Genomic DNA, 18014 nt, shown 5'->3' on the forward strand with positions numbered 1-18014 from the left:
TCAGTGAAACTGCATTAGAACACAGTATGTCAATATGAAGACCAAACTGTCAAATATTGCTCATATCATTTGCCGTTAGCTTGGCTTTAATTCCAACCAACCTAAAATTTCTGTCTTTGGATAAGCAGCATTATATTTAACTTTATGCATTGCATTTACATTTGAAAATACTAAGTCATGTGTTCTCACATTTAAAATAGAAGATATATACTATGTAATATTTAACTACCAAAGGAGAAATGACAAGTACCCAACCCAGTCCTAAAAACAATAAACAGAATAACACAAGTTCTTTTCAAGCAAAAACTTCTAGTTAGTGAGGACATAAGATAATAACAAATACAATTTCATGAACAATGTTCGATCAACATTTCTTTTCAAGCCAAACATCTCACATTTTATCTCAATTATTTTCCTCAATAGATCATTTACAATGTAGCATACTTGACTATTGTTTATTCCCACCATTTTTCTTATCTTTCTTTCCAGCCCCCTTTCCCTTCCCTTGCTCCCCTTGACATTTTTGTTCTCCTTGAGCCATCCCCTTCTGGAGCTGGGCTGTGTGAACCCTCTCAATCAGAGAGAAACAGTCTTCATCTGGACTGATAGGGCTGGACGCAAGCTTCCCCAGTTCATGTGGACATGAAGTTTCAGGATGTGTTTCTCTGGTTGCTCTTTGGTTTGGAGACGATGGCCCTGAGCAGCCTTTTCTAGGACTTCCACAGCTTGGAGAGCTGTGCCTGGACTTCACATCTTCTTTTGGGACAAGATTTAAGTTTACAGACAAGGGTCTGCCAGGCAGTGGGCTCAAAGGTATCACAAGGTTATCTCCAGGGGCTCCTAGAGTGAGGAAGACTTCGGGGAATGTACATGTATCGAGGGTCTTGTGTCCCTTTGACAGATAAGAGTCAAATAACAATCAATGAAGATACACATATTTCGTTAAGTCATTGACTTTGGCCAAAAAGCTCACAATCTACAACCCCTGTACCAAAAGATTTGGGACACTGAGTGAAACATTGTTCCAAGAAGGTGCTTTTGAGCATTCCACGACTATCCCAGTCTTTTGTTACCCCTGTCCCAACTTGTTTGAAATGTATTGCTGGCATTAATAAGAATATGCATGCATTTACACAAAAGTTGGATTGATTATACCTACAACCGGACTGCCAACTTATTAAATCCTGTTTTATTTATGTTTTACACGCCATCCCAACATTTTTGTAGAGGGGTTTTTGTTCAGGCTGTCGAACAGCTTACCTGCTGTGGCGTGAAGCTCATGGACACCTTCACTGTCATCTGTAAAGAAATAGCATGTCACTGTTCTATACAAAGCGTTTCAGTGTCTCTTGCTCAGATATTCATTCATTGATGATTAACTTTGAGAAGCTGAAGAACTAGATTTTAAAAATGTCCATCTTATCAGTGAAACTCACACATGGGGTTCCAAGAAAGGATCCGTTCTTCTTTATATCTAAAACATGAAGGTAGGCTATGGCCACTTTATACACATGATATAATAATGCAAATGAGTAAAGCTTGGTGGATGCATGCAAGTTTGATCTATTTTTAACTATTAATTAATTATCATAATCACTGATTAATTATCTATTATTTTAATCAATTTGGTGTCCTCTAGTGCAAATCATCACAGAAAAAAAACAGCTTGATAAATTCATTCATCTCCTTTTAACTATAATGTATCCAACTGTTTTCTCTCAGCATTTGCACCTGCCTTGAAATCAAAACACTGTTATGTCTAAGGAGAAGAATTTACCTGTGCTGGGGAATTTAGCTTCTTCTGATATTCTGCCTCAGAGGTAAATGAAGCAGATTTGGGTATTGCCCTGGGGCTGCCAGATTCTGCATAAGCCCTTTGAGGTTGAGAGGCAGGTCTGGAACAGTCTTTCCTTGATGTTGTTGGTGTACTTTCAGCTATATTGATGTGTGGTGGAGAAACCTGACAGAAGAAAAATAAAAATACCATTCACTTTGTAGGCGCATGGCATAAAAATAACAAGGAACTAAAATTAGCAGCATTTGGAAATATCCTACGTGCTTGCACTACCAATAATTTAAAAGTTATGTAACTCACAGGGATTCCAGCCTTTGAATTTATACCACTCTCTTTTCTTTCACTATCCCCACCTATCCCTGGCAATTTAGGAAGTGCAACACGCTGATCGTCAAGCCGTCGTCCATGACTGGAGGAAATTATTTTGAAGAATGCGTCGGCATCTGCACCTGTTACAGAGAGTCAAGAGTTATTTCCAGGACCTCTCAGAGACAGGAAACATACACTTGACAATGTGTGTTTGTCCCACCTGTCGGTACATTATTTATAGCACTTCCATTGTGTGTGGGTGTGGCAGGTGTACTACTGCTTGGTTGCAAAGAGCAACGTTGTTCTTCCATACGTCCACTTTGTGCATGACTTATCATTTCAAAGAACTGTTCCTGCTCAGCTGGAGATGCCTCCTAAAGAAGAATTAAAGAGAGAAGAGCAGTAAAAATTGGGACAACAACCATAAAAGAATAGAGGAAAAAAGAACCAGCTACAATTATTTTTTCAAAAGACTGGTGGAGGGGCCTCGCTATCCATTACTGATTGCTTTAAAGAATACAGGTTAACTGGAAAGTATCGGTAAAACTATAAGCTGTGTATTGTGCAGCATGACATCCCACCTGCTGTTGTTGGTCAGTTTTTGCATGGTTTAGGGAGGCAGACAGTTTGCCAGATGTATCTGCAATGGGATGATCTTTGCGCTGAGAAGATGGGGTACCCTGTTTTTGTAAGCTACTGGGTGCAGAACATCTCTGTTCATCCATTCTTGAGCCCTGTTTCGGGGAAAATGAGATTCATTGTTGACATGTTGGATCAAGGTTGTTGGATGTATTGTTATACTTTTTCTCTATGCAAAAAGTGTTACACCATGTTATGTATGGGGCCAACCTGGACTTTGGAGACCATGTAACACAAGTAGCTTGCATCTATCTCTGCAGCAGAAGATGTTGATTTGGTACTTCCATTTTGTATCCCTGGCAATGAAGGAAGAGACACTCGCTGGTCATCAAGTCGTCTGCCCTGAGAGTTCTCCAGCAGGCTGAACAACTTGTCAGAATCTGAACCTGTCAATGTGGAATCAGTTGTATGATCAAATATGTATAATTGTAACATTACACCATTAAAAAAACATTAAAACTATCATTGTAAAAACATTACATTTAAAAAACAGGCAACACGTTGTATTCTGACCTTTTGGCGCCATGTTCTGACTGGGCTTGTGTGAGGGTGTGGACTTGGGACTAGCATTTAGGACACAGCGCTGGTCATCCATTCGTCTATGGTGGGTATGACTTATTAAGTTGAAAAAATCCTCCTGATCAGCTTCAGTCAAGACCTAGATGAGAAAAAGGTGTACAGCACATTTTTTGGTCAGTAAATAAATAAGCTGAAAAATAAATCACATAAACAAACAAAATGGTCATTCAGATTAGAGATATAAGACACCATGAGTTAAAAGATGGCGTAGTTTCATGTAATTTAGCGTTAAAAATCATTGTAGTTACTTGATCATACCTGTTTTTGAGCTTTGTCTTTAGTCTTCGGTTGTCCTATGTCTGAGCGGGGGCTGAAAGATGCTGAACGTGGAGGGCCTGAACCAGACACAGACTTATCATTTTTTGATGAGCACTGGGTCTTTGGAGTTAGGATTTGAGGTAGTGAGCATCTTTGGTCATCAATTCTGGAACCCTGAAAATGCATTAGGCCAGAATTCTTCAGTATTTTGGATCAGGAGGCAAATTTCTTTAATAAATAAGTTCAACATGAGAAATGTGTGGCTTAGTGCAAGAATGTGTTTTATATATCTTGTTCTGAAAATTACTAACCTGGACTTTAGAGACCATGTCACACAAGTAGCTTGAATCTCCTCCTGCAGTGGATGTGGTGTCATTTTGTAATCCTGGTAATGATTGAAGAGACACTCGCTGGTCGTTGAGCCGGTTGCTTTGGGTGTTGGCCAAGAGGCTGAACAACATTTCCGAATCTGGACCTGGAAAACGAAATGCGACAGTGAACTTTAAAGATGAGACTTGCTGAACCAGGATCTATTAGGAAGAAAAGGTAAAGCGGAAATTGCAGAAAGTGCAACATACTTCTGGAAATGTTTACAGAGACTCAGTTTTATGAAGATTGTGAGTTTCACCTGAGTTCAGAGTACTTGCAGAAGGCTTTCTGTCAGAGTGTTTGGGCGTGCAGGGAGCACTCTTGCTAAGATCCAAGGAACAGCACTGGTCGTCCATGCGTCCACGCTGGCTATGGCTGATCATATTCATGAACTTCTCCTGTTCATCAGATGATTCTGTCTATTGGACAAACATTGTGTGATTTGACTAGATGAAGATCAACATAAGAAATCTATAATTATTGCACCAACCATAATGACATAAACAATATAACAGACCTTTCTAGAATTGGAGCAGTCATGCTGAGAGGGAACCTGTAATTGGCTTGCTGGTATCGACAGGAGCTTCCTGTTGCTATCTGGAGTACTCTCCGTCACAGATATCTGAGGTGCAGAGCCATGATGGTTATTCATCCCAGGTTCCTGAGGAAACAAGTCACATTTGGAGTGGACAGTCATTTATTTATTCAACCACCTGTGCTGGTGCATGCACTAAGCCCCTAAAGTCTAGTACCTGGTAGTTAAACCCAGGCAATGACAGCCGCATGGTATCATGGGGTTGTTCCTGTTTGTTGCTCAAGGTATTGGAAAACTCTTCACAGTGTGAACCTGGAAGGAGTAGGGGTTACACAATCAACAATCAGTCTACAAATGGACACATACATGCTGATTGCATCTTTTTGTCTACTGTACAGACCCGTATTTTTTACTTGTCGGGTTTTAACAGGACTCAAGGTGCAGCGCTGTTCTTCCATTCGTCCACGCTGTGAGTGACTCATAGCGTTGAGGATCTGCTCCAGTTCTTGGGATTCCTGTTTCACATTAGGCAAAAGAAAAAGGAATATAGACTATGTTCTCCTTGGCAAAAAAAATAAAAATTAAACCATGCAGATAAACAATTTCGGCTCATTTTCCAATGTAAATCTTGACATGAAAATAATAATTCCCAAAAGCTAATATTTTCACACTCTTCATATAACAATAAACATGCCAGAACCCATGTTAGAGATCAATGTATAACATTAATGTTTTATGAAAAATGCCAATATTATAAATATAATGGCAAAAATGCAGGCCATAGACAAAAAATATCTAATATAAAATAGTTCTATCACAATTACAAATAAAATACAAGTCAGTAATAAAAGGAATTTGAACAGGAATTTAACTGGTGGCTAAATGTACACATACTTTCAAGTTATGCTCCAAAGGTCTTACCAGTTTCGTCTCATGTGCTTCTGGTTTAGAGTCCATTTCAGAAGACGCCATCATCAAAACTAATACAAAAAAAAGGATTATGTCCCAAACTGAAAATTAGATAAAATGTGAATCAGTACAGAAAGTAAACAAAAATGCTTCCAGTAATTGAAAGAGAACCTATTCAATACTACTTGGAACTATTTTTTGTGCAATGTAAGGATGATCCTGATTGATGCTATTCCAGTTATGTACTGGATGTGGCTTGGTGCGAGGCTTTTAAATAGAGTTAAGTCCTGAGTATTAACCATTACCATTAAAACCCCTGCCAGTGCCCGATCTTAATATTACCATCTGTAATCCCAGATGAAAACATAATCCTCCACATGGAGAAGGATGATCTTTTTCACTGGTAGGTGTACATATTCTGCCTACTGACCTACCACTGTACTTAAAGTTAATGTTTGCATTTTGATAGACAGTGGTTTTATATTCATTTTGTGCTGTGGGTTCCATTCAACAGCTAGCAAGGTTTAAAATACAAAATTGTTCAAAGTTTGAAATGTTCCAAGTTACAAAGGATTATATAACATTTACTGCATAAACTGATCAAATAAAAATAATTATTTAAAATATCAATAGATGGCCATTGAGGCTGAGAATATCAAAAATTAGAGTCAGATCATTTTAATAAGAATAATGTCATATTTATTTTAAGAATATCAGTCGGGCATGGTTGAATAAGCTATAAAAAAGACCTCCACAATAATTTAAAATAAGTCTCAGCATGGACATTTATTCTTTACTTTGTTATCAGAAAACACCACACACAAGACACACTTAAAAGTGAATAGTATGTTTCTTTTATTAGTCATTTCTAAACAAAAAAGAAACAAACACCCACGACACTTGCTCCCAACAATATATTACATTTTAAGTTAAATGTGCAAGATTTCATAGGACAGCAGTGAGACATGTTGTCTGAGATTACTTTTCCCAGAAAAAGGAAAAAAAAAGGTACCTGGAGAAAAGAAAAAATGATATCCCATACATGATGTCAATTAATAAACTATACATACTTCTACTGACTTAAATACATCTATATTATGCTTGAATAGGATTTTTGAACCAGTTTTGTGGGAATTACCAAGTTTTTTAGACAACACAATTATGTAAATCAAATATATATTGTAGTAACAAAAATAACAATTTGAATGAGAACAGCAAAATAATCAAAATATGAATAATGTCTAATTAAATATTTTAATACAAGTTCAATCACAGCAGTATATAGAACCTAATTTGCAACAAACCATAAAAAGAGCAGTTTAAAATAAAAGAGTCACAAATGTTTCCTTCGATGGCTACATCTACATTGTATCTTTATATTTCACTTCAGACGTTAGCAACCAATCATCTCAAATGAAAGACTAACCCCTTAATCCAGTGTACTCTTCTCTGTTCAGACTCAAATTGTCTAAGAATCAGGGTTAGGAACTTGGTCCAGACTCTTCAGGTCGTTGAGGAAGCTGGTTGGAGTCAGGATATGAGATGACCCTGTCAAGGACAAAATATTCTTAATTAAAAAAATGTTTTTAACTCAAAACCTCTTGCTTGCTGCACTTTTAGGACTGGACATGGCACCATCAACTATGCTTGCTTACCAATCAGCACCTCCCATTTCCCATCAGTGGCTCGAGTGACTTCATAGGCAGAGCGCATCTCTGAGTGTGACACCCCACCAATCACAAATATGATAAGGCGAGGGCCAGTGCGATATTCTGTTGGACTTTTATTTTTGTGCCAGTGTCCAAAACGTGCACTGCTGTTAAAAAAAAAAAAAAAAAAGACAAAAGGTTACTTGAGCAACAAGTAATTATTTACAACTGACAATACAATCAACCCATTGTTTGATTTAGTGGTGAACTTCACCCAATCCTTGCTTGTGACCAACTAAGTTTTTCGAGGATCGCCCTTTCATGCCAAATCATAATACTATCACTTGTTAGCAATTTAATGTTAATGTCTGGAATGTTTCAAAAAGGTGTTTTTTAGCATTCCATGACTTTCACTGTATTTTGTTGCCCCTGTAACAACTTGTTTGAAATGTGTTGCTGACATCAAATTTAGTATGTATTTACAAAGTCGATGTGGAAAAACATTAAATATTGTCTTTGTACTGTTTTCATTAAGTATATGTCAAAAGTGATTACAAAATGATCACATTGTTTTATGTTTTACACATTGTCCCAGCCATTTTGAATTGTGAAATATAATGTTCTCTTTGGTACAGAATTCACTTGAAATTGACTCCTTTAGATAAATGGAAAAATGAAAATCATTTATTAGACTCATTGGAAGTATGCGAGAACATCCAACTTTTGGTTTAATGGTTAATCTTGCACAATCAGCTGGAAATTGTTTAAGGAATAAGTCAATGCACATGTGAAAGAGCAATAACAGACCTGCTGGTCAAACACTGTGGTTTAGGTTCATACTGCATGTCTATTTTTACTGTAATGCTTTGCTTACTACCTCTGCTAATTCATGATGTTACAAAAGAGGTCAAATTAACCTCTTTTCCAAATGCCATGTCTAGTTTTACACAGCTAGCCTATAACCTTGTGTTAGTATTAATGACTACTCAGTTCTAATTCTGCACTTTGGTAAAAAGGACTGAGACAAGCATTGTGCATTATGCAGATTATGAGTGAACCCAGGTCCATGAGAGTGGTTTGTATAAGTATTATCATCAGGGATTCCCTGGGGGATTAAAGAATATTCAAAGCAAAGCCAAGTTTCACCTTTTAAAACACTTTGTCAAAAGCTTGGCTCCAACTCAGTTACAGAGATGAAAGCTTTAATTCATGAATAACTTTAATAATGTTAATCTGTCTGCTACCCTACTTGATATATCCATTACCAAACAAAAAGCAAAACAAATAATTTTCCAGATGTAATGTTTTTTCCTTTTCAAGTGTTTTGTTTTCTCATAACCAACCAATTGCTTTATATGCATATACTGTGAACTGTGAAATGAGCTGGTTATGTTTAATAGAAACATTTTCTTTTCTGTTTCCAGCATCTACCTGACTGCAGTCTGGTTGGTTTTGATGGGAGCAGGATCAGAGATGAATGGCCACTGCTTTCTATCCAGTTTGTCCTCTATGGCATTCTGTGATACAGAAACAGATAGTTAAAAAGCTGGAAGAAAAACTTAGTAGGGTGCCAGCAACATCAGAAGCCTAACTTTTTAATACCTCCATGACATCTTTGATGATGGGTGTCCATCTAGACAGCTGATACGTGCTCTCTGTGCGCGCCTTCCGCTCTGGCAGTGTTTTCCCAGCATTGCGGCCCTAATAAACAACACAACAAAAATGACAAATATTGAAGAAATACATTTATATTACAACAACACTGAGACTGTAACCAAACTGTAATCGAGTATTTTACCCCAGCTATAATGTTACAGCCCAAGTTCTGCAGGTTGTTGATGATGTTGCTGTCAGTCTGTATATTTGCATGCTGGATCAGCTTGGCAAGGTTCTCCTCCCCAATGCCTACATGGATAACAAAACAAGAAAACCTGAAAATGGTGAGGGCAATGGTAAAATTTGATTCCTGCTTTTCACTTCATATCAAAGCATCTGGTTATATTAACCCATTCAATTAAAAGTCACACAGTGTGTTTTTGTGCACAAAACTGATTGGTTTAAAACAATGTTGTTAGTTGAAAGAGACAGAGCTATGACAAGGGCACACCTTTTTTCTTGTGGAATATGTACAGCAGTATGATGCGGATTTTGTCGTAGGCCTCAATTTCATTGTTGAGGAGCACCGGGACAATGCTCTTCATGGCATCCTTCAGAGGTTCCCCTTCTGCATTTTCTCCCATTGCAAGGTCCTGTGGAAGACACCAGTGGTTAACCATTAACTGCAAATGGAATTTGAATTACTGATTACAACTTAACTCAGCTGACAGCCGACTGTTAAGGCAGCTGACACCGAGGATTAATTACCTTTTAACCTTATTTCTTTTCCATCCACTTCTTTTCTTTCATGACTGTACTATGGTTTTAAGAAAACTGCATTATCATTAGTTCTTTTACCCTTTTACTAAACCACTCAAAAAGGTTAATGCTGGCATTACATAAATATACAATAAAAATATTCTCAAATTATTTTAAAAAATGTGCCTAATGTTAAAAAAATAGATTGCACAGTATGTCAAAATGCAGACAAATTCTGACAAATATTAGCTACTTAACTTGGGCTTTTATACTTGCATCTAGCTTTTGAAAGTCCCTGGACACTTTGTGACCTCACTAAAATCTCTTGCTAAGCTTTATGATGAATTTGGACAAAGCCAATCAACAATGGGAGGAACTGAACCAGAGAGCGGCTAGATGAGCATAAAAATACATTACATTTTAATCATAGCATTACAAACATATTTATATTAGGCAGTCCAAACAATGTAGAACACTTAAGTAAACGACAACAGCTGACATAGAGCTGTTGCTGTTTGGATCACAGTGCCTGTCTTAGAGCCAAAACATGCCCATTGGATTAAAGAGGCAGCTTTCAGACATGCTGACAATCCATTAGTGCACTTCTGTGATTCAGTCATATAAAAAGGCCCCATTAACACTTGCATCTTATAATACCACAACCATGCATTGCTTATCATTTCCTGTGTGCCTGTGCCTCATCTGCCACAAGCCTATCAGGTGGTACACTTCCCCTCAGGGAGACAAAGCATGTCTGGCATATACAAACAACACAGTGGGGCTCAGCACTGGTATGAGCCATGGCTTTATCCCAGGCTCATGTTGATGGAAGGATTTCAACATTACCAAGTAGTACACATATGTGTTATTAAATGCATTTACACTCATTAATGACATAACATCTTCTTCTGCAACTCTTTCAACATATGGATGTGACGTCCGGTCCCAAGCTTCTTATGCAATATTATGATTACAATTCTCCATTAAGAATCAGCAGTTAATGCCAGTTACTTATGAAAATACACCAGAGGAGCTATAAATAAAGACGCCATCATGTTGAGGTCAACAGTGTGTGGAGAGAGTGTGACAGAGTAATCTGTGTCTGACATTCTCTGAAAGATACTTTCTGTAAGTGACTAAGGCAGTAGGACATTTTAGTTTGTCCATGTTGATATAAAAACTACTGACAGGTTGTTAAGCCAACAGTGTATGAGCAGACAAATTCCAAGAACATAAAGTTAAAGGTACAATTGTCATCTACGCATGCCTTTCTCTTCAGGGATCAAGAGAACATTATCATGTTCCTATTTATACCCAACTACCAACCAACTATAGATCTACAGGACAACCATAGTTTCATTCATTTCATTGCAACATCAGGTCAATGAATCTAATGAATGTCTGTAATCTATCTCAACCGCATAGTCAAAATGTCAATGAAACTGCCAAAAGAAAATGATTTGTTTCAATCGTAAACCCCACAAGAGTACTGACCTGTTCCACTTCACAAAGCTTATCAAGAGAGGCCTTGAATTTCTTCATGCAAGCTTCAGCTAGGTGCAAGTGAGTAGAGTACTGTGAATGAAAATGTGTGAAGATTATTTACCAATGTATAGTTTTAATACAATTCTCATTGATTTATACAACCTACAAATTGTTCAATACAACAACCAAAGTTAACTACAATATAAGAGGGACATTTTTGGTGCTCCTTTTTTTTTGTGAGATTTCTGTCATTATTACACTCTGCTGTACAGTTACAGTTGTCAATTTACAGTCAGAAATGTCCCCTAATAAAATACTGTCCCTACTAAGGAAGAATTCACTGTTGTCACTTGAAGTCCTAATCTTAAAACACCTCTGAGAGTACTCCCTTTACAGTAAATTAAATTATATGATGATATTCAAAAGGCAAAAGAGTTGACTTTTAATTATCCCACTCACCATGCTCAGCTCCTTCTGATACTGTGGCATCTTCTTTAACATCTGTGAGAGATCTTTTATGTTGGCCTGAAATGCAAGACATTTAACCATGATTGCAGCATAAGGTATGAATCACCTTCATGTTATATCATGGACATTTGTAATAAAAACTGAACTAAGGACTGCAGAAGATGAACACTCACGTTGTCGGTGCACATTCGCTTACTCTCACAGAAGGAGCGAAGAAGCTCTGTCACTTTCCTGCAACAGCGGGTTTTGATAATGATCAGTCATCTTGTGCAGGACCATATCTAATTAGCTAATTAAATATTAACTGATTAAATATAAGTTAATAATATTACTAAGCATTCAAAGTGTTATATACTTCACTACTTCACACTTCAAATCATGCGCAGTCAAAATTATGTATATCAGGGCAGTTTTCAGTTCCACCGATTTCAGTAACTCTAAATGTTTCCTGTGATAGAATGAGAGGAACACATTTCATGTTCACAAAAACATTCATGATGTTTGGTTCAATAATTAATTTATTAATGGTTTTCTGAAAATGTGACCAAATCTGCTGGCACAAAAATATACATATAGTAATCAATTTTGGTGATTATACGAAGTTGTATGGATAAAGAAACCCTTCTGGAGGAAAACTTTGTGGTCAGATGAACAAAAACTGAGTTGTTTGGCCACGATGAGCAGCAATGCGTTTGGGGGATTGAAGACGAGGCCTTTCACCCCAAGAACACCATACCCACTGACAAGCATGGTGATGAAAGTATTATGCTGTGGGCCGTTTTGCTGGGCATTATGAGAGATACACTCCTAGATTTGTGACAGACGTACTTAGTGACATCTGCAATGTGCATATGTCTGAGCTGAACCCAGAGCTCATCATCTTCATCCAGTAACACTTCTCTCTCCTTTGCGTTCCCAATTCCAGTTGTCTGATAACTTTAAAAAAAAAAAAAAATAGAAGAAGAAGAGGTGTACAACACAAATTAGTATGTAGAAAATGTATACCCAAGACAACCCACTCACATGGCAAAACAAATAATCAGCAACCAGCAAGATGTTAACTCACCTATAGATATCCTGTTGGATATCTAGCAAGTCGTAGGCCATAGCCTGCAAGGTCAACTCATGAAGAATAGGCGAGATGGGATCATACCCACGATCAACAATCAGTAGCTGGGATCGATCCTTATCTGCACCCTAAAAACAGTGAATGTAGCTGATATCATCTACTACCAAGGAAAGGTCTGATTTACTTAAACAGTTAAATAATAAATTAGGATTGAGTCTACAGTGCACATAATATAGAAGCAAACCCTCTCATGTTTTTGTGAATCTGTCATGCAGTGAGCCTTATCAGCTTATATCTATACGAGTTCAATACTTCAGTAAACTTGCAGTCTTGAGCACAGTAAAATCACAAAGAGTGCTTAAGCAGCACATTATGGTAATCTATGTCAGATGTGTGGGGGCAAAAGGAGAACAGTAGTACATGCCTGTTAAGACCCATCCCAGGAGTAAGGAAATGTCAGCTAAGAAAGACAGAAAAGAAGAATGGCAAAAAGGAAAGTTCCAACAAAGTGTGAAAAGAAGAATCCACCAGAAATAAAACCCAGAAACCACCGAAATGTCTACAACCTCGGAAGGTGAAGGGCTGCAGAATCCCAAAGGAAGCGTATTCTCTGATATGGAAAAGTTGATTTTGCAGAAAAAAGCAGTAAAAGAATTCAGTTCACCATTTTACGACAAAGGCTTGTATTGATACAGTAGAGCTCATAAGAACTGTGGCTAGTGGTATGCTTAGTCCCTAACCTCTCCCATGCTTGGGTTGTCAGCTTTGTGGGCAGTAAGGCGCTGGAAGACCTCCTCAGCCAGTCTAGCATTTTCTTCTGGTCCCCTTGAAGACAGAGGTATGAACCTGAATCAGCAACTTTAGCGGCAAACGACTTTCAAATGTACTTTAATGCAAGGCTTTCATACTTGCGATAACGGATCGCAGGGTACTCCTTAAGTGTGTCACACAGGGTCGCGATCTGCTCTGCCAGATTTTCCATCATTTTGTCTTTCCCTTCATTTGGCTTAGAACTGTAGAAGGAGTACAGGGAGGTTGAGTCATCCAGGGAAAATACCTGCAGGGGTGAGAAGGATTAAGGTTTGCCTCAGTTTGACCACGCAAGTAGCACTATCACAGTTTTATATGAACAACGGAGAACAGTACTGTGTGATGTGAAAGGTGCAAAACTGTTCCTCTTGGCTCTCTGTCACATTTCAGCATCTTTTAACTCATTGTTTGGTTTGAAGCTTTTAACTTTATGGTTTTATTTCGTTCTTTTTCGTATTTCGTTCTCCAATAAACCTCTGATAACCCCACTTTACGCTACCTGCCATTCAATACAGAGAAAATTTGTGGCTGGCTGTTGAATAAACCTCTGATAACCCCACTTTACACTACCTGCCATTCAATACAGAGAAAATTTGTGGCTGGCTGTTGAACACAGTGGAGTATTGTGTACCAACAGAAAGATCATTTTCTATGGAGTTGTAAGTGATCAGAGGATAATTTCGTACCTGAGACTCATATGGCAGGAAAGCAACGTTGATCTCTTTTAAAGTCTTAGTGACCTTGGCAACTCTGGATCGCCCAATCTCTGCAAAGAGACCATCTGGACAAGCTATGGAAAAAAGGAAATACATTAGAAACAGCAATAGCTAATTGTTATTATTCTATCTATTCTGAAAATGTGATATTTTTAACAGTACATTTGAAAATAACTGACTGATGAATACATTTCCTTAACTTTTAAACACTTTATTTTTCATGGAATTTCAACATGAAATTAATGATCTATAGGTGCAGAGTATCCTGTTCACACACAGACATACTTACTGTCAGTGAAGAAGATGTGTGCTGCTTTGTAAGTGAAGGCAGCATGTTTGAAGTCGTCAATGAGAGCACGGACTGACTATAATTGAAAACAAGGTTTTAACTGACAGTCAATGATCATGAGAAAAATCAAAATTAACACAGAACATCTTAAAATTGTAGAGGGAACAAAGAGGAAAAAGCAACAGCCAACCTTCTCAATAGGTGAAATCAAATATATGGCCTCCAAACTAGAGATGGGTTCCCTTCGTTTATTGATATCCTCCACGACTGAAAAGGAGAAATCAGAAAGCTTGGTGAATGTTGCATGCAACTGCAAATAAATCATTATCATCATCTTGTAAAATGAATTTAGTGGGCACTCTGGAGCCTCAAGGAAATAGTATGTTAAAGTTCTTCATTGTATAAACTAATAGAGTTAGTGAAGACAGGTCATTTGGCATTCCTTAAAGTCTATTAAACTGAGACCAAGTATTTTGTTATGGCAGAGAGGCTGATGGTGCGAGTGTGAGTATTTCTTTATTTTTACTTCAGCAGCACTTCAAACATTGTGCAATTTGCACATTAAGCCATAACAATTAAATATACAAATCCCAGCAGCCTGCATGATGCACTTCATGTGCACTTTGTGAATTACAATAAGCTTTCAGGGTGTGTTTTCCACAGGCATATGCATACACAGCTGTTCCATACGTTTTATGAAAGTAAATTGTAGGCCTACATATTTTCTAAATATAATCCAATATATTCTATATTTGCTTTTCCCGTGTTCCTGTGATCACACTTCTCTGGAAACAGGAAATGTTTTAATGGGTATTCCCAGAGAGGCCGTTTCTCAGGATTAAACCCTAGATTGCTATAATGGATATCAAATGAGTGTGGAACTCCTGACAAGCAGAACATCAATCTTCCATGTAAAATACTCATATTTGGTTTTTGCTTTGATAAGTCATATATTTTATTTTTGATCCTACATGTATACAACTGATGCATAGAATGTAAGACCATTAATTATCTGCAACTTACTGGTAACCCCCTCTGCCAAAATATCTGACATCTTGCAGCATGAGGACAGAATTCGCATGCTCACGTGATCCACAATAAGGACCTAAAGAAACACACAATGAACAAGGGTTATAAATACAGTGACGGGGGGATTCATGATAAAAAATACAATTCTTATTGTTACCTTCCATTCTCCATCCTTCTTCACACTCTTGATGACCCCATTGAGGATTTCTGTAGAAGAGAAAATGATTTATGCAGTATTACAGAACTATCAATAACTTATGATTAATACTTTGCAATTCTGTCAGTAAACCAGACATACCATAACACCATAATAATATTTTGATGGCTATGATTTTAAAGCTCTCAATTATTGTTGCAACAATAAATAATACATACAATTCAATTTATGGGTATTCTCGGGCATGTATGACAAGGCATTAAGCCTAAGTGTTTGTGCACCAGAGGCTAGGGAATAAAAAAAATACATTACAAAAAAATGCAACATAAAGGATTTTTTTAATGGAAAGTTTTATCTTATCTAAATAGATGCACAAGGACGTGATCTATCAAATTGAAATGTTGTGACATCCACGCATAAACACCATGCAAAACCGCAGTTATGTGTTAAAACTCTCTGACTCAGGAATCAGGAACTATTTTGAAACTAAACCATTTTTAGCACATGTATTCACTAACTCAGCTGATTGGTTGCAACTTCCTTGTTATACTGTTGACACTGCAGTGGATGAATGCTCAAGAGTTTTCTGCAATGTTTCAGAGTAGAGCTGGGACACGGACATGCTTATCATATCGTTTACTAATAATAAAAAATGAAGTGAAGTGTTTCCATTTTTTGTGTTCATGAGGCTACCGAATATTCAATGGAATTCTGGAAATATGTTTGCTTCTGAAACAAGCACATAAGGATATGCCCATACTATTTCCATACAGGGAACTGGAAACCCACAAAAAAGTGGTCAGCAATCAAGCCATTTTAGCAACCTCAAGCTTAGCTTGTGTTTTTGTAAAAAAAATTTAAATGCACCAAAATACCTGCATGCAAATTGCCCTGACTGCTGTATTAGACCTTAACTAAATGAATTGTATCAGTACTCTGACTTTATAACTTATGAGGGCAGATTTTATTCAATACTATCAACAGCAAAAATAGTCAGAGCCTGCACATTACCATGCTTTAACTCAACTTTCAAGGACAATGTCTTTGAGCATCAGATAAAGACCTGTCTCCATGCCACCATTCTAACCACTTGTGCCAATTGTCTAAGCCCAAACATGATCATATTCAGAACCTCACAGAAATACGTAGGTTAAAGGCCTAGAACAAACAGAAAGCAACTCATTTTTGGTCTGATCTCTGAATCCTGGCCAATGTCTGGGTTGGCTGTGTTACCAGTACAGACAAAGATTTCAGCAAGATATCAGAGTGAAGGGTGTGTTCACACTATACTCCTTCTCTGTACAAGAACATAATTTACAGTCACAGACATCTTCTAACCATGACATAGTAAAGAGATAGTATCAGAGAAATGTTACTTTTTTGAAATTCAAATAAAATGTTCGTTAACTTCAAATACTTCCAATTCTAAACAGTTATATAACAAAAACACACTGAACTGTAACTATATTGTGAATATTTAATTATTATTAACCTTAGATTTTCTTAGATTCTGAATACACACTGTAATAACGCCAAGTAATAACGTCACTTACAGAAATACAGAGCCTCATTGATTCTACATGATTGTTGAACACAATAGCATTTTGTGAACATTATACAAAACAAAACATTCAAGTAAATGAAACAAATTTCTGACAAAAGCTGTGTTTTTGTTCCTTTTAAAACCAACTGCTTGACATCACAGCATAACGTTAATAGTTATTGCAGATTTAAAGTCCATCACAAGTTACTGTGTCACAACTTCCTTTTCGGTTAGCTAGCTAACGTTAGCCTAGCACTCGGACTGTCACAACACTTCCACTCACTATCGACGTCACGTTTCTTACCTTTAAGTGTGCCAAATGACAATATAGTATCAGCAAATGTTGTTATCAACACATGCAACACAACAATAACGCCTTTTATCAATGGCTTGGTTAGCGATTTCGTTCGATTAATTCGGTAATGTTAGTATTTTAAATTGGGACTGGACCAGGAAGCACCCTTTGGTGGACCAACGTCCCCAGCAGAGCTTTGAGTCGGTGTTTAAGTTGAGGATTTTATCAAGCTCCTACAGAGAAAACTCAAACAAAGTACCCGTATTTGTTGGTGCTAATAAACTTGTGAAAGCAGACAACATTACAACGAATGTTACACTTACTTTCTCCAACTACCGCTTTCAGCCCACTCGGTGCCATCTTGACAGCAGTCTGGTGGACGATCGCCTACTTCCTTGTTGTTTAACTTGTATGGTTCAAGCGTTCTGCTTTTAACAGGGAAATATTGCCCCCTGCTGTCTGACACTTCCACTGCACGATCACATGTGCTTTTCACATGCCTGCGTCGTAACAAAAATGGTCAAAACGCGGTAGATCTTAGTTAGGTTTGATCATGTCTGATGAATTGTGTGGTTCCTTTCGCCTTTTTTTGAAAAAATATACTGCATCTACTGACTAAAGTAGTTTTTGGGAGTGGGTTAAGTTGGCCCCTACATTAAAATATCGTCGCTTGGCTTCCATCACTTTTTACAGAAGGAATAGTATTTATGACCCTATTACAGCATGAAAAAAAAAACTATTATAACTTATTTTGAA

The 18014-nt window shown here is 37.4% G+C and overlaps 2 protein-coding genes across 3 annotated transcripts; both read right to left on the reverse strand.

The window, feature by feature from the left end:
- Positions 1-49: 49 nt before the first annotated feature.
- On the reverse strand, positions 50-5616 carry LOC115575707 (uncharacterized). 2 transcript variants are annotated; one of them, XR_003982714.1, is made up of 16 exons: positions 5406-5616; positions 4885-4999; positions 4702-4796; positions 4467-4610; positions 4209-4368; positions 3892-4055; positions 3581-3754; positions 3257-3401; positions 2954-3129; positions 2686-2838; positions 2325-2478; positions 2096-2244; positions 1778-1960; positions 1437-1474; positions 1261-1299; positions 844-892 (listed from the first exon to the last, which is right to left on the reverse strand). XR_003982714.1 is itself a non-coding variant. In XM_030407945.1 (15 exons), the coding sequence occupies exons 1-15, from the start codon at positions 5457-5459 to the stop codon at positions 449-451; spliced, it is 2349 nt and encodes a 782-aa protein (XP_030263805.1). In that variant the 5' UTR covers positions 5460-5616; the 3' UTR covers positions 50-448. The 2 variants fall into 2 exon arrangements, 1 of the variants encoding a protein (XP_030263805.1); XM_030407945.1 differs by lacking the exon at positions 1437-1474 and having other exon boundaries at positions 50-892.
- A 608-nt stretch (positions 5617-6224) lies between these two features.
- stxbp2 (syntaxin binding protein 2) lies at positions 6225-17709 on the reverse strand. Its single transcript, XM_030408682.1, has 19 exons — positions 17582-17709; positions 15421-15470; positions 15258-15339; positions 14425-14501; positions 14235-14310; positions 13916-14019; positions 13328-13476; positions 13160-13244; positions 12417-12547; positions 12179-12286; positions 11524-11581; positions 11342-11407; positions 10892-10972; positions 9150-9291; positions 8841-8947; positions 8645-8743; positions 8474-8559; positions 7049-7209; positions 6225-6941 (listed from the first exon to the last, which is right to left on the reverse strand). The coding sequence occupies exons 1-19, from the start codon at positions 17616-17618 to the stop codon at positions 6862-6864; spliced, it is 1779 nt and encodes a 592-aa protein (XP_030264542.1). The 5' UTR covers positions 17619-17709; the 3' UTR covers positions 6225-6861.
- Between the last annotated feature and the right edge of the window lie 305 nt (positions 17710-18014).

Source organism: Sparus aurata, chromosome 23, assembly GCF_900880675.1.
Source record: "Sparus aurata chromosome 23, fSpaAur1.1, whole genome shotgun sequence".
Classification (NCBI taxonomy): Eukaryota; Metazoa; Chordata; class Actinopteri; order Spariformes; family Sparidae; genus Sparus; species Sparus aurata.

Bases quoted from the DNA above. Each gene is read 5' to 3' on its own strand.
- LOC115575707 (XM_030407945.1), bottom strand. From the start codon at position 5,459: ATGATGGCGTCTTCTGAAATGGACTCTAAACCAGAAGCACATGAGACG. The intron at 2,479-2,685 runs GTGGGATGTCAT...ATTCTTCTTTAG, and splicing joins AAACTGACCAACAACAGCAG to GAGGCATCTCCAGCTGAGCA. The intron at 1,961-2,095 runs GTGAGTTACATA...TTCTTCTGTCAG, and splicing joins ATTCAAAGGCTGGAATCCCT to GTTTCTCCACCACACATCAA.
- stxbp2 (XM_030408682.1), bottom strand. From the start codon at position 17,618: ATGGCACCGAGTGGGCTGAAAGCGGTAGTTGGAGAAA. The intron at 15,340-15,420 runs GTAACAATAAGA...GTGTTTCTTTAG, and splicing joins AGAAGGATGGAGAATGGAAG to GTCCTTATTGTGGATCACGT. The intron at 9,292-10,891 runs GTCAGTACTCTT...TGTCTTCCACAG, and splicing joins AGCTTTGTGAAGTGGAACAG to GACCTTGCAATGGGAGAAAA.